The sequence below is a fragment of the Gymnogyps californianus genome, chromosome 12 (genome assembly GCF_018139145.2).
Source record: "Gymnogyps californianus isolate 813 chromosome 12, ASM1813914v2, whole genome shotgun sequence".
In the NCBI taxonomy this organism is placed as follows: domain Eukaryota; kingdom Metazoa; phylum Chordata; class Aves; order Accipitriformes; family Cathartidae; genus Gymnogyps; species Gymnogyps californianus.
In genome coordinates this window covers 21,362,361-21,376,210 of record NC_059482.1, presented here as the reverse complement: position 1 = coordinate 21,376,210, position 13,850 = coordinate 21,362,361, and the positions used below count along the sequence as shown (strand labels likewise).

The following is a 13,850-nucleotide window of genomic DNA, read 5'->3' as shown; positions in this document are numbered from 1 at the left end:
CCTCCCCTCTCCCTGCATCGCTTTGGTCTTCCCTTTGTGTTCCTTACCCCGAGTGAGGCGCGCAGAGGAATCCCGTCAGTTTTCAGCCGGCGTCGGTAGACTTTGCTCAGTCAAACTTGCCAAAAGCTGTAAAGAGCTTACAAAAATGTCACCGCTGAGGTGTCCCGGGCTGGGCGGTGCTGTGAACTCCTGGCCAGGGAGCCCAGCCAGCAGCGTTGATCAAGGAAACACCTTGCAGAGAAGCCGCCTGCCCTGGAGAAACATCGCTGCTCGAGCTGAGACTCGTGGCCCTGCTTTCTGTGTGCGAACGTCCTCTGTGCCGGGCTGGTTTAGATACCGCCCGACTTCCTATCTCGCTAACGGTTGCGGCTGTCGTGAACAAATCTTTGTATGATAGAGAAAACTCTGTAAATTTTATTTTTCTACTGACACTTCTAATCCTGGTGGTGATTATCAGTAAATTCTGTAACGATCGAGGTGAACGAAGTTGTGTGTTTCTCCTGCAGCGCGACAAGGGGCCCTGGGCTGTGCTTTTGGAAACGAGCCTTGCTCTTGCCTCGCGCGGGGCAGGTTTCTCCCGCCCGGAGCCATCTGCACCAGGAAATGTCCTGGTTCTGGTGGTTAATTCTGTCTCCTTGAGGAGGTGGACCCACGCCTGCAGCCAGGCACCGCAGCCCGAGATGACATCTCGCTGCTGCTCGGCTGTCGGGGACGGGCTCAGCCTGTTTCGAGGCCGGGAGTCCCCGTCCCCGAGCGGACGTGCAGGGTCCCCGCAGGCCCTGGGCTTGGTGCTGACCCGCTCCCGTCCCCCTGGGCCGGTCCTCACCCTGGGACGGTGGCTTTGCCGGGGCCGTGGGTCAGTCCCTGCGCACCGCTCGGGCTCTCCTGGGGGAGCAGGCGCAGGGGTCCCACTATCCCCTTGCTGCTCTCGGGATGGGACCCCGCACCTCACCTGCATGGCTCCGGCTAAACCCAGGGCCGGGCAATGCCTGCGCTACGGAGCCTGCGTTATTTTCTGTCTATATACAACCTACAAAGACTGAGATCGGCAAAACGAGTCTTTGTAAGAGGGGGGCAGCTGCGCGCGGCGGGCATTTCCCGAGAGCCGGCGACCACGTGCCTTCGCTGCTCCCCTGGGTGAGCGCGCGCCGAGATCAAAACCGGCCTGAAACATTCACATCCCGAGTCGGCAGGGATCCAGGAGGTTTTATTGGCAGTAAAAGGTCAGCACGTTCTCTTGGTTTCCTCGGGTGAGGATGACGGGGGGTCTCAGGTCCTGCGAGAGGGTCTCGAGCCAGGCCATGTAGAGGGAGCTGGGGCAGCGACCCTTCCTGCCGACGGGCAGCGTGCTGCGGCGGCAGCGAGGGGCCGGGTGAGGCACGGCCGGCGCGGCCCCCTCCAGCCGCCCCGCCGAGCCAAGCTCCGTCCTTAGCCCCTCTCTCAATCCGCTGCTAATTTGCAGGTTATTACCCTAAAAAGGGGCAACACCACGTCCTCCCACCCCGATCGGACCCGGGCCGGACCCCTCGGTGCCTTCCAAGGGCTTTTCCCCGCGGTGCGGCACCGTCCCACCGCAGCGGTGGGGTGTCTGTCCAGGATCTCCCCGTGCGGGGCGGAGGGGGGGACGGACGGACACGAACATCCAGAGGGACAGTTTCCATGGGGCAAGAAACAGGCGCGAGGGCGTTGCTGGCACCTACATGGCTACGAGCGCCGCGTCCTGCGAGTAATCCAGCAAAATCTCGTTCAGCCTCACTTGTCGGAGCGACTGCGGAGCAAAGAGGGTTGACAAACGCAAAATAATTGTTTCCAAAAAGACTGAATTTTGTCTCAAAAGCAGGAGAGCCTTTGCGGGAGCCCCCCCTGCCTCGGCGCTACCTTGGCTCTGTTTTTATCAACCTCCTCGTCAGAAATCTTCCAGGGACAGCCCTGCCTCATCTCGTTCACCACGGCCTCGTCTTTGAAGCCGTCGTTCAGCCTGAAGGGAGCAATCAGGTCGTCGAACCTCTTGATGCTGCAAGACAAGCAGACGGTGCCGGGGAAGGGGGTCCGGGCTGGTTTGGGGGCGCTGGGGGGGGGGCAGGAGAAGGAGGGGGGCGGTTACTGCTCTGGCCGGGGTTTCTGGTTGATGTCGGGGAGGATGTGGACCTCGTGGAAGCCGAGGCGGAACTTGCTCAGCAGAGAGACGATCCTACCGGAGGGAAAAGGACACATTTTCCAAAAATTTGGAGGGCACGGCGGCTCCGGCAGAAACCCCTGCCGCCGTCCTCGGTTTGCGCTTGGGTTTTTCCCACTCCGCAATCACATTGATTTTCGGAGAGGCGAGGCAAAGCAGCCAGGTCGGGGAACCCACAGATCCCGTTACGGCAAAGCCTGGGGGGAGCTCCTGGGGGGGAAGCAGCTCCTGCCACCCAACCGTGGGGACAGCGGCGGTGGCCGCGGGGCTAAGAGGGGCTGCGGGGCGCAAGCGGCTGCCGGCACTTACGCCTTCCTCTCCTCGTCCATCCTGTTGATCTGCCCGCCGACGAACACCCGGATTTTGCACTTTCCCCACCGCTTCTTGCGCCCCAGGAGGTAGGGGATGAGCAGCGTGAGACCTGTCCCCAAAACGCTCGATGGGAGACGCGGCGGCGGCGACCCCGCGGGCTCGCCAGCACTTTCTTGATGCCAGGGATGCCCTGGCACCGTTCGGCAAGGACCGAGCCCTCCCGGGCACCGCGATGGAGCTGCTGGGTTCGCGTTAGCCGGACAGACGGACGGCGAAGAGCCGCAGCAGCCAAAGGTGAAGGTTACCTCCGTCGTCAAAGAGCCAGTAAATGTCGATGGTCTTCTTGCCCTGCTCGCTCTGGAAGACGGTGCTCGCCTGCTGCTCGCCAGCCAAGGCGGCGGGGTCCGCTGCCGGGACAAGAGGGTCCCGGCGTCGGCGAGGGTCACCGCCGGCTGCGGATTAAAGGCACCGCTGCCTCCTGGTCCCAGCCCTGCGCCCCATCGCTGCTCGAAACCCACGCCCCTGCCTGCAAACCTGGCTCCCCGAAAATAATCCTCGGAGCCGGGGATGCTCCGGGCAGCTCCGAGCCAGGACCAACCTGTGCCCGGGGCTGCTCTGCGCCGGTGCCGTTCTCCTCGGGGTGCTCCGCTGCCTCGAACGTGGGGTTAACTGGGGAGGGGGAGAAGAGCACGGGCAGCACCCCGCTGTCCCCATCTCCTTCTGTCCCAGCCCGGGAGTGACGTCCCCCAGGACTGTGACCTTCGCCGGGGACACGGTGCTGGCTGGCACGTCCTCCAGCTCCGGCACGTCTCTGAGCGTCCCCGGCTGCCCCAAACCGCTTACCGTGAGCCTGCATCACTCGGGAAACGTTCAGCCCTTCCTTCATTCGCATTAAGCACACGCCGTACTTGAAATCGAAGGCGTCGCTGGAAGGAGGGAGGAGAAGGCAATTAACGGTGGCCGGCTCGTGTCGGGCGGCACTGCCAGCCCGGCCGGACCCTGCGCACGTGGCCGCAGCGTCCCCGCACCCAACCAGGGGGCCACCGCCGGGTGCCGGCGTCCCTGGGGGGCGGAGGAGCCGGCGTGGCCGTACTGCAGGATGCCCACGTAGTCCTCCAGGCTCTGCGGGGACGCCGTCTGCCAGTTCCTCTTGTAGCCCAGCACCAGGATGTTGGGTCTCATCTTCCCAAGGCCGGCAGCCTAGGGATAGATGTCCCCATAAGACCCCTCTGCAGGGACAGACGGACACGGGCAGTGTCAGTCCGCAGGGGAGCGATGCAAAGGGGGGTGCTCGGAGGTCGGGGAGTGGGGTCAGAGCCCCCCGAGCCGTGATGGAAGAGCAGGGACCTTGACGGTCGATGGCCAAGGATGGCTGTACCTGAATGAGCATTTGGACGCCGCTTCTCAGATCCTCAGCCACCACATCCACGTAGAAAGCCTTGATCTTCCTCTTCATAAGCCACTTGGTGTGGCCGTCTGCTGTCAGCCGGGACTCCGGCATCTTCTGCTTCCACGGTCCCTGTGGGGAGCAGGAGCAGGGGCTCAGGCACAGGCAGCCCTTCCAGCTGGTGGTCTTGCCACCAAGGACCTCCAGCTCCTCTCTTCCCAAATTGTTGGCAAGACCTGGATGTAACCACGGCACACATGGGAGGTTGCAATCACAGCAAGAAAACCGGCGAATTTTGGGAGCCAACAGCCAACACGCGCGGTGCCACGGCTGCGGATGAGCTGGCGTTTGCTGCACCGCACGTCCCCACTTGCTCTTGAGGCTTCAGGGCTGCAGGACCACCCCTGTCCTCTGAGCAGCTGCCCCGTCCTACCACATCTTTGCTTTGGCAATTAATTGGCAAGGGGAAGCCGTTAGCCCACAGGGACATCTCGGTGCTTCATCAATATTACTTAACAAGCTGGAGAGGCTTCCAGATGAAACATTTCATCATCCGGTGGCACGTAAATGGGCATGTTTCGATCCCCACCCCGTGAGCCCACCAGGACACATCTGGATTTCCCAGCCCACCGCCCACGGGTGGCCGGAGCCCCCAGGACAAGGAACCAGCCGGCTTTTGCAGGTGACTCACGATCAGCACGTTGCCGCAGAGCATCAGGCTGAGGTTCTTGGTGAACGTCCCCACGAAGTCCACCAGGGCCGGGCGGAAATTGGGAGGGCCGGTCAGCACCAGGCACTGCGGTCTGCAGGCGGGAGAGAAGAGGGGGCACAGGCTGGTACTTCGGAGGCACCGAGCCTCTCCGGAACGAGCCGCGTCTCTTCTCCCATGCCTGGCCAGCGGCAACTATAGGGAACACCTTTAGGATGAGACAAAATCATGTGGCTGAGGGTCCAGCCTCGCTTTTTGCTCTTTTTATATCAGATGAGACCAACGCATCTGTGTCTGCCTGGTACGGGGAAGGCAAGGTTTGCCCTTGCGTTGGGTTCCCCCGCTACACAAACCCAACACCGCCGTGCTTTCCACCTCTGCCCACACGGCAAAGACGTGGGATTTGGGAGACAACCACATTTTGCCGGGGCTCCCAGTTACTGAGGATGGCGGTGAGGATGTGGCCATGGGCATGAAGCCATCCTGGGTTTGCCGGCGGCAGCTGGCTCTGCATTCCGCTCCCTCCGTGCCCAGCACCGCGCCGAGCCGCCCTTGCCTGTAGTTCTTGATGTGCTCGTCCACTTCGCTCAGCCCCACCGAGTAGCTGAGGGCCATGTTGTACGAGCTGGCTTGCATGGAGGAGCCCCAGTTGACGTCTATGTGGGGAAGATGGATTAGCAACGGGGCCAGACACCCCCTGGGGCATTGCCGGTGCCGGGTTACCGCCACGCACCCGGCTTTTTGTAGAGGACGTATCCCAGGAGGAAGATGACGATGCCAAAGGCAATGAGGGCCGCCCACCAGGTCAGCAGGAACATGATCACCACTGAGATGGTGGCCCCGAAGAGCGCGGCCCACTTGCTGTAATACTGAAAGGAGGGTCGCCAGCCTGCACGCAAACACACACAGCGGCCGCTGCCGGGACGGGGAGCCGGTGCCGGGATGGGGAGCCGGTGCCGGGACGGGGAGTCGCCTGCCACACGGCACGGCACGGCACAGCACGGCACGGCACAGCACGGCGCGGCACAGCACGGCGCGGCACAGCCCACCTGGGGAGTTGGTGATGGAGGCGTGGAAGCAGCTGAAGTTGATGAGGGCGTAGGAGCAGAGGAAGAAGTTGGAGATGATGGGGGCGATGGCGTTGAGCTCAGCTGCGGGGAGGAGGAGAGCGAGCTGTCAGTGGTGGGGACCGAGTCACCTGGCTGGCGGCGGGCACCAGGAGGGTGCCGGGGCGGCAAGCACCTACCGATGAGGATGAAGCCGATGGCAATGACGTAGGTGAGCATGTAGCCGCGGATGGGCTCGCTGTTCCTCCCGTAGCCCTTCCCGAAGAAGCCTATGAGGGGGTAGAGCTGGTCCCTGCAGAGACACTGCAGGGAGAGACACGTTGGGGATGGTGGGCTTTGCCGGGGACATGGGATGGCAGCGCCGTGCTGGCTCTTGCACCCGTAAGAGCAGGGGCCAGACTGGCCTCGTGCCTTTGCTGACGGCAGCATCCTCCTCGCCCCGGGGCTGCTCATGGCCACAGAGCCCCACAGTGCAGAGCGCGCACCCAGGAGCACCGCCCGCTCCCAGGAGCATCACCCGCTCCCGCTGCCGGGCTCGGGGACAGGAGCTGGGGGACGCGGACACACCAACCCCTCACCTGGAAGACTTTGGGGGCTGAGACGAGGCAGGCCAGTGCCGAGGAGAGGGTAGCGCCAAAGATCCCCGCTGTGATGAGGGGGCCGAATCCGGACACCATGCTCATGCTCTGCCCGAAAACCAGGCGGTCAGGAACCCCGGCAGCCCCAGCGCACCAACCTCCGCCCTGGCCTGAAGGGATTTCCAGCTCCCAGGCCCCATCCTCCTGCCCGCAGTGCTTTTCCATCAACATTATCCAGGCGGCAAAGTCCAGCCATGTCCAAAAGCCCGAGGGAGACGCGCTCCCCGGTGCATCCCCGTTACGTGGGTGCTTTAACGGCATGGGTGCATCCCAAGATGCTGGGGAGATGCTGGGCATGGGGCTGCCCCGGGAAACCCATCCCTTGCAGCACAGACCCGGCCAGGAGCAGGGACCGGGGTGGGCGACGGCCCCGAGCAGCACCTGGTAGTAGTTGCTGAGCCCGTATCGGCAGCTCTGCCGCTGGGCGCAGGCGGTGAAGTTCCAGCCGAAGCTGCAGGCCAGTCCCTCGCAGCCCGGCGAGCCCACCGCCACGCTGTCGTTCAGGCTGCCCGAGGCGTCCCGGACCACGCAGGCGCCTGGGGGGGACACGCAGCGCCCGCTCAGTGCCCGCTCACCTCCTGCACGCACGCCATCCCGGCAGCCCCCCGGCAGGGCCGGAGCAGGGCCGGCATCTCTCCGCGGTTTCACGTGACCCAGCCCCACGTCCCGTTGCCTGCGACATCCCCCAAGTCCCTGCCATGGGGCTGCCCCACTGCACGACGGCTAGGAGCAATGCCCTGAGCTGCGTTGCCCACCCAGTAGGACTTTGCCCTCGCCATGGGGGCAGGAATGAGGTCTGGCACCTGCGGCACTCGCCCCGGGGTATCGGTGCCGGCGTCCACGGCTTGCTCCCGGCTCCCACCACCTGCATCCTCCCAGGCCACCCGTTTCAGGGAGTGGGGTCCCACCCAGCTCACCCGAGGACGTGCCGCTTACCGATCGTAGCAGAAAGCACCAGGTAAGACACGGTGGTCCAGAAGATGGCCATCAAGGTGCCCTTGGGGATGGCCACGGCAGGATCCTGCCCAAGGGAGTCGCAGAGAGATGTAAGACAGCTTTCCAGCAGCACCGCTAAAACGGCGTTTTAGTTGTGGCTGCTATACAAGAGGAATTTTAATGCGTTGCGACACGAAGCCGCAGAGCATCTCCTGGCTGAGCCTTCCCCAAAGTTTCCAGAAGAAATAAAATAGGGTCTAAAAGCTGGATCAAACCCAAAGGCCTGGGAAAACACAGTTCGAGCCCTGAGAAACACCGGCTCAGGCAGCAACGGTCAAAACCCACCTTCAGGTCACCCGAAATGTTGGCCCCAGCCAGGATACCGGTTGCTGACGGGAAGAAAATGGAAAACAAGCCGAAGAAGGAGCCCTCGGGTCCGCGCCAGCTGGGCACAAAGTTCTGGGCAAAGATGTCGGCTGGGGAGGAAGCAGAGGAGAAGCATTTGGGGCCTCCCAACCGCCTTTCTCCTGGCTGAAGCATCTCAGCGCTGGATGGAGGCACACCGCTGAGGGTAGGTAACCCACGGGAGGAAGACACCGCGCTTTTAATGACGTCTCTCGGCAAGGAGCACCTTCCCATAGCAAACTTCTCCCCCAACAGCAGCAAAGAGCTGGGCTCCAGCGATGCGCTTGGACCTGTTGAGCGTAACCCCAAACCCGTGGTGGACCCACCTCGGTAGCTGAAGAAGCCCTTTGCTTGCTTCTCGGCGGTGGCCGGGATCACCGTCCCCACCAGGTAATTTATGAAGGAAACCAAGATGACCAGGAAAAACAGTATCTGTGCCTGCCAGACCAGAAAGAGCCAGCTGAGGGGTCGGGGTTTGGGCACCGAGAGGGTGAAAAATTCATTAGGAGAAACCCTCGCCTGTTTTCAGGGAGCTACGGGCATCCTCCGCTCCTCGGATGCCCGGTGGGCAGCGGGGACGGCTCTTATCAGCCCAAGGGAATAAGGTGAGCGGAAGAAGCGAGCGTTACCTTGGCCTCCCACTCCATGCCGGCCAGGGAGATGCCCAGCAGCACCGTCACGGTGACGACCCCGATGATGCGGATGTCGTTGGTGGGGTCCACGATGAGGGAGTTGTGCTCCTGGGGAGGGGGAACCATCCACGACGCAGAAATAACCCTTTCCCTTACCAAACCACCGGGGTTGCCGCGAGTTTTAGCAGCCGGTGGTTGATTATCAGCGGCCCAACGTTAACACAAATGTTGATAATTGATAATGCAGCTTGTGGGGATGGAGGAGGTGGGAATGGAGGAGGCGGAGGGGACGGGACCCAGAGGACACACAGAGCCACTTTCTTACCTGCAGCAGGTCCCGGACAGTTTCGGCGAAGCCCACCGTGTGCATGGCCACGGCCACCGCGTTCGCGAAGGCAAAGATCAGCCCGATGGAGCCGCCCAGCTCCGGCCCGAGGCTCCGCGAGATGAGGAAGTAGGTGCCCCCTGAGGCGGCGGGAACACCCCGTGGCGTTAGCTGCCTCCCCCTCCTCTCCCGGGCATGTTTTCGGGGGCCCCCCTGCACCCCGCAGCCCGTGCCGGGAGTTCACATCCATAGGGCAGCCCCAGGGTGGAGGAGACCCCCCGGGGTGGCCAGAGGCCGTGCCGGGAGGGGTCGGTCAGGCTACCTGACTTCACTTTGCCGTTGGTGGATATGGCAGAGATGGACAAGCCGGTGATGGTGGTCACCGTCACGGACATCAGGATGATGAGCCACGTTAGGGCTGCAGGGAGAAGGCACCACTTCGTTCCTGCATCCCCCCCCCGCATCGCCCCACGCTCGATGCTGCCGGCATCCATCCCCCCCCTGCAAGTGTTTCGAGCCACCGGTGCCGCCGTCCTGCCCGCGATGTGCCGCGGCACCCACCGATTCCTGCCTGGGCGGTGATCCAGGGCAAGCGCAAGTAGAGGATGACTCCCCAGATGTTCAGCATGCAGCGAATCTGGGGGGACAGAGAGGGGGACCGGCCCTCAGCATGGAGGCACCTGGAGACGGCCGGGGCCCCGCCGGCTCTCCTGCTCCTCCGAGCTAAAAGCAACCCGCCGAGGAGGGCAGGGAATTGTTCCGAGCGCAGATGCTTGTGAAAAACAGATATATTGGGAAAAATGCAACGATGAGGGGCAAATGCTTGGAGGGGGCGGGAGGGGAGGAGGATGCTCCCCGTGGGACGAGTCGCACTCACCATCACACCCTTCACCCATCCGAAGCGGACGGGCTCCGGCGCGGGGGCTCTGCCCGGCTCCCCCGCTGCCTCCTCCAGCCCGGCCTCCGGCAGGCCATTGCTCCGCTGCGGGTCGGACACCGGCGTGCAGAGGCGGCCCGGGTCGGGCTGCGGGGACAAGGGGAAGGCAGGTGAGGGCGGGCAGCGCTGAAGGCAGCCAGCCGTCCCCACGGGGTGAGCTCTGGCTGAGCGCACAGCTGGAAACAGCTGGGTTATCCCTCCGGCTTCTCCTGGGGCCTTCCCGGGGATGTGCACATCGGCACGGCACCAGTTACGGCGCCAAGAAGCAGGAGACAAAGTGCCACATCATGGACACGTCACGGGGACCAGTGGCACGGCCAGGGGATGCCGGAGATGCCAGCGGCATGGCATGGGGATGCCGGAGATGCCAGCGGCACAGCCGAACCCCACCTTACCTTGAGGATGGAGTGCAAGTCCGCCAGCGAGGGCCTGCCCTTCCCGGCATCGCCCACCCCCTTGCTGTTGGCGTAGTGCTCGTAGGCGGGCACGACGTCCACCGTGTTGTAGCCGAAGGTCCTGGTGCAGAGGGTGCTGCCGGAGAGGTGGGTGGGCTGGGTGCTGTCGCAGCCGGCCCCCTCGGTGGGTGCGTAGGGACCCCGGCCGCTCTCCTCCATGCCCAGGAGGGTGCTGATGGTGAAGCGGCCGCTGCAGCGGGCCGGGGCGGTGGGCAGCTCCGGGATGGGCAGCTCGGCCATTGCCCCTGCCCAGGTGCCTGCCGGGCAAGGGATGGGGCAGAGAGGGGCTCGCCGGCTTTATACCCGGCAAAACCGGAGCGAGGCAACCGGCACCCACCCACCGCCGTTGCTAACGGGGGAAAGGAATCGGCTCGAACCACCCGGAGCTGGTCAGGGGGAAAAAAATAGCTGGAAGGGATACCAAAACCGCCGTAATCGGTATCGCTGCCTCCCAGCGCTTGATGGGGGCGGTGATAACGGATTTGAGATTAAGTCCCAAGGACAGATCGGCAGAGAAACACGGCCCTGAGTTTGCCTCCGGCCCCGACCTGAGAACATTCAGTTCCCACCGGGATTTATTATGGAAAATGGGAGCAAGACTCCCACGCACCCTCGCCCTTCCCTGCGATACTGCCCCAGACCCGGCAGATCCCGTAAATCATCTTGGCTGTCCTCCGAGTTGCTGCCTGTGGCACTGAGCCGTGCTGGATGTGGGGAGGGAAACGGCCCCTTCATCTCATGGTGAAACCAGGGGAAAGGGGGGAGTGCGGCACCGAGGGATGGGAGGGATGCCCCTGCCGGGACTCGGGTGCCAGGGGGCTGGGAAGGGGGATGGAGAGGCTGGGGGACACGGAGCGGTGGCAGCCACAGTCCCTCTGTGACTGCCCAGGGCTGGGAGCTGGCAGCTCTCCGGTGCCGGGCAAGGAGAGATGCCCACAGTCCCACAGCCCCCTTCCCCTCCCGGCCCCAGGGAGGGGGAACCGCTGAGCACCCAGGGTTCAAAACTCGCCCAAATCCCATCCCCGATTTAATAAGCCACTTAAAGCCTTCCCCGCATCACACAAAACACAAGCTGAGGCCGCACTGCTGCTCGGCGTCCACCCTGCAGCCACCAGCAGGCGAGGACAGGGGGAGGGACGGGCGTCTTTTATACCTCGGCAGCCCGGTGTCACATGCGCTCTTAAAAGCAGTTACAGATAAGATCGCCGAAGACAGCAGGCAATAAAATTTGAGGGCAGCACCAGAGCCCATTTGAATTTCAGCCCCCTGCGCTTTGCAAGTTAATGGAAAATTGGGGCTGCCTGCCCCGCTGCCTCTGGCTGCCTTTGGCGTTCTCGCACAAATTTTAACCTGCTTTTTGAGGACTCGCTTCAGCCCCGTCGTATCGTTCGTGCGCGAGCAGATGCCCTCCACAATTGCATAAGCCCCGCGCGGGCCGGCGTGCACCCGCTTACCCGGGAAGCTGAGGACAGGCAGCCCTGCCTGCAGCGCTCGCCTGCCTGCAGCCGCATGGCTCAGCCCTCGTAACGCCTGGGCATCGCGGCGCAAAACGCGCCGGCACAGGCGGTGCCGCCGCCGTTCCTGACACCCGGCCTTGCAAACAGGGAGAAGGGTGAGAGGGGGAGACGAGGAAAAAGCCTCACTCCGGCACCTCGTGCAACACCCCCTGCAAGGTGGACGCCAGCTTCCCTCTCACAACAACAGATGCAGCAGCAGACTCATGCCCAGCAGAAACGGCTTTATTTTAGAACCTCATTATTTCATCAAAAACGCTAACTTGCCCAAACCAGCACAAATCATGGAGTCTCTTAAACAGGGAGGGTCTCTGTTAAACACAGCGCCGTTGAAGATGCTCCGGGAGAGACAGGAGGACTCCAGACGCTGGGCGAAGAGCGAAGCGAGTGGTATGATGCAACCCTGGTGTAGTGAAATAGCCGGATAGTAGGATGCGCTTGTCGTCGGCCTGATTCACAACACCAGCTGCAGCAACAATACCGGGGCCGTCCGGCGCTGGGAGCTGCGAGCAGGAGAGGAGAGCTCTGCGGCACGTCCCTCCAGCCCCTCCGCTCGCGCAGTGAGGAGGTGCCAAGTTGCTTCTGCAGGGCTTTCCCTCGCTTCCAGCCGATCCCCTAGTTTGTTCTGGCTGCTAAATGAACCTGAATCGAGTTAGGCAGAGAACGGCGCAACGCTTTACGTACGGCTTCTTTTAAAGTTTGCCAAAGCGCTATGTTCCGACAGCCCTTAAGGAAGTTTTAATTGTCCTGTTTCCATCCCCGTGGAAGAGGGAACCTACCGCCCTGGGTGACACGGGCCACGCAAACGACGCAGGGGCTCAGCGCTGCAAACCCACCGTGCGGGGCAGGACTCAGTTTCTCGGCACTGCAGGGAAGGAAGCTCTGGGAAGAGAAAAACAGATGGTTATTCAGGCAACTGCCGGCAACCTTACCCAAGGAGGACAAAGGGATCATCTCCCGTCCTTTTCCAGACACCATTTCCATCCTTCCAACTTCAGGCCCAGACAGAAACAGGACAAAAATGCCGGTACAGGGCCACAAACAGCGGCAGTATTTGAGCGCTGTCCCAGCCCAGGGACACAGAACTGGAATGAACAATATCCCCTTCTTTCCTCCAGGCTGGAAGGAAAACAGCTTGCTTCCTTGAGAGGCTGGGGTTTATTAAGGTTGGGGAGACAAGTGTTAAGAGGGTAACAAGAACAACAACAAAAAAATTTATTAAATTCATTTTTTCTGAACACCATTCCTTCGGCTCCTGCAAGGAACAAGGTCCAAGTGCTGTCTTAGACAAATGCAGCAGTGGTGGGAGACCGTGGTGGAGAACAGAGGAGCCACCTCATTCAGCAGGTCTGCTCCAGCCAGAGGGTCTGGAAAACAAAACAAAAAATCAGGATCGAGACGCAGAACCCGCAGCCAGTGGGGAAATCCAAGCAAAGGCAGAGGAGTAGGAGCGTATCGCGCAGGCTGTAGGCAGTAACCTGACTGTACGACCAGCTGAGCCAAGCGTACGCTGGGGTAACAGTGCAGGCACCACTGTGAAAATACTTAGAAGAATTAATGTTGTTGTGGGGATAAAAAAAAAACCTGCAAACACCAAAGAAACTGAGCTGAGAAGACAGGACCCACAGACACCAGCTCCATGACAGTGTTTAGGAGGGGCCCTTGAGGCACATTTCAGCAGGTTTTTTTCTGCTTGTTGGCAGAAAACCTGTTAATTCTCACATGAGCTGGTTGTCTTCCATTAGCTCAGTTTAGTTTTTACCAGTAGCCCATGGTTAACCCCTGGGCAGAGCTTTTTTATCCCCCCTACTGGAACAGGTAACATTGGACAGAAGCTTACAATGAGTATTTCTAGATTCCCCTGCAACTCCCCTGTAAATCCAGACCACACCAACTCGGACGTCATTCATCGAAGGACGTGCGGACTGTAAAGCTTTAAGAGCTGCTACGCTGATACCGCGGCACTCGTGGATGTTCCACTACCGATGAGCCATGCAAACCGTGGAAAAGAGACCTGGAGGCTCTGCGTGTCTCTGTTCTGTCCATACCGGGACAGAATATCACATGCTCTCAAGGCAAACACCTTTTTGCTTTTTCCTCAAATCTTCTCCAGCAACACAAGCGTGAGCTGCGTTTGCCTCAAACTAGTGAGCCACCCTCAGGGTGCATCTCATCTACCTGGAGGGTCTTTATTGCTGAGGATTAGTCCTGGAGTAGGAAAAAGCAGATGGCATTATCCTAAATTTCATCTCCAGCATTCATCTGTACTTTTTTTCTTGTATAAAGGGGCAGAGCTCCACTGACTTAGAGAAGATTTGTCAGTTTATACTAAGAATAAATTCAGCTCAGACGAACAT

The 13,850-nt window shown here is 61.3% G+C and overlaps 1 protein-coding gene across 4 annotated transcripts; it reads right to left on the bottom strand.

The window, feature by feature from the left end:
* Window positions 1-1,207: 1,207 nt before the first annotated feature.
* Window positions 1,208-10,219, bottom strand: SLC12A3 (solute carrier family 12 member 3). Of its 4 annotated transcripts, none has more exons than XM_050903956.1 (26): window positions 9,843-10,219; window positions 9,465-9,564; window positions 9,149-9,224; window positions 8,910-9,005; window positions 8,588-8,727; window positions 8,260-8,370; window positions 7,957-8,068; window positions 7,571-7,701; window positions 7,226-7,310; window positions 6,671-6,825; window positions 6,230-6,337; window positions 5,831-5,954; window positions 5,634-5,735; window positions 5,318-5,473; window positions 5,141-5,240; window positions 4,567-4,678; window positions 3,867-4,007; window positions 3,582-3,688; window positions 3,332-3,414; window positions 3,077-3,157; window positions 2,794-2,895; window positions 2,486-2,597; window positions 2,105-2,191; window positions 1,879-2,014; window positions 1,701-1,768; window positions 1,208-1,349 (listed from the first exon to the last, which is right to left on the bottom strand). In XM_050903956.1, the coding sequence occupies exons 1-26, from the start codon at window positions 10,217-10,219 to the stop codon at window positions 1,208-1,210; spliced, it is 3,144 nt and encodes a 1,047-aa protein (XP_050759913.1). The 4 variants fall into 4 exon arrangements, with proteins under 4 accessions (XP_050759913.1, XP_050759915.1, XP_050759914.1 ...); XM_050903958.1 differs by having other exon boundaries at window positions 3,110-3,157; window positions 9,465-9,569; window positions 9,866-10,219; XM_050903957.1 differs by having other exon boundaries at window positions 3,083-3,157; window positions 9,465-9,611; window positions 9,920-10,219.
* Window positions 10,220-13,850: the final 3,631 nt, after the last annotated feature.

Bases quoted from the DNA above. Each gene is read 5' to 3' on its own strand.
- SLC12A3 (XM_050903956.1), bottom strand. From the start codon at position 10,219: ATGGCCGAGCTGCCCATCCCGGAGCTGCCCACCGCCCCGGCCCGCTGC. The intron at 4,679-5,140 runs GCAAGGGCGGCT...TCCCGCCTGCAG, and splicing joins GAGCACATCAAGAACTACAG to ACCGCAGTGCCTGGTGCTGA. The intron at 3,158-3,331 runs GTAAGCGGTTTG...CCCCCTCCCCAG, and splicing joins CCGAGTGATGCAGGCTCACG to TTAACCCCACGTTCGAGGCA.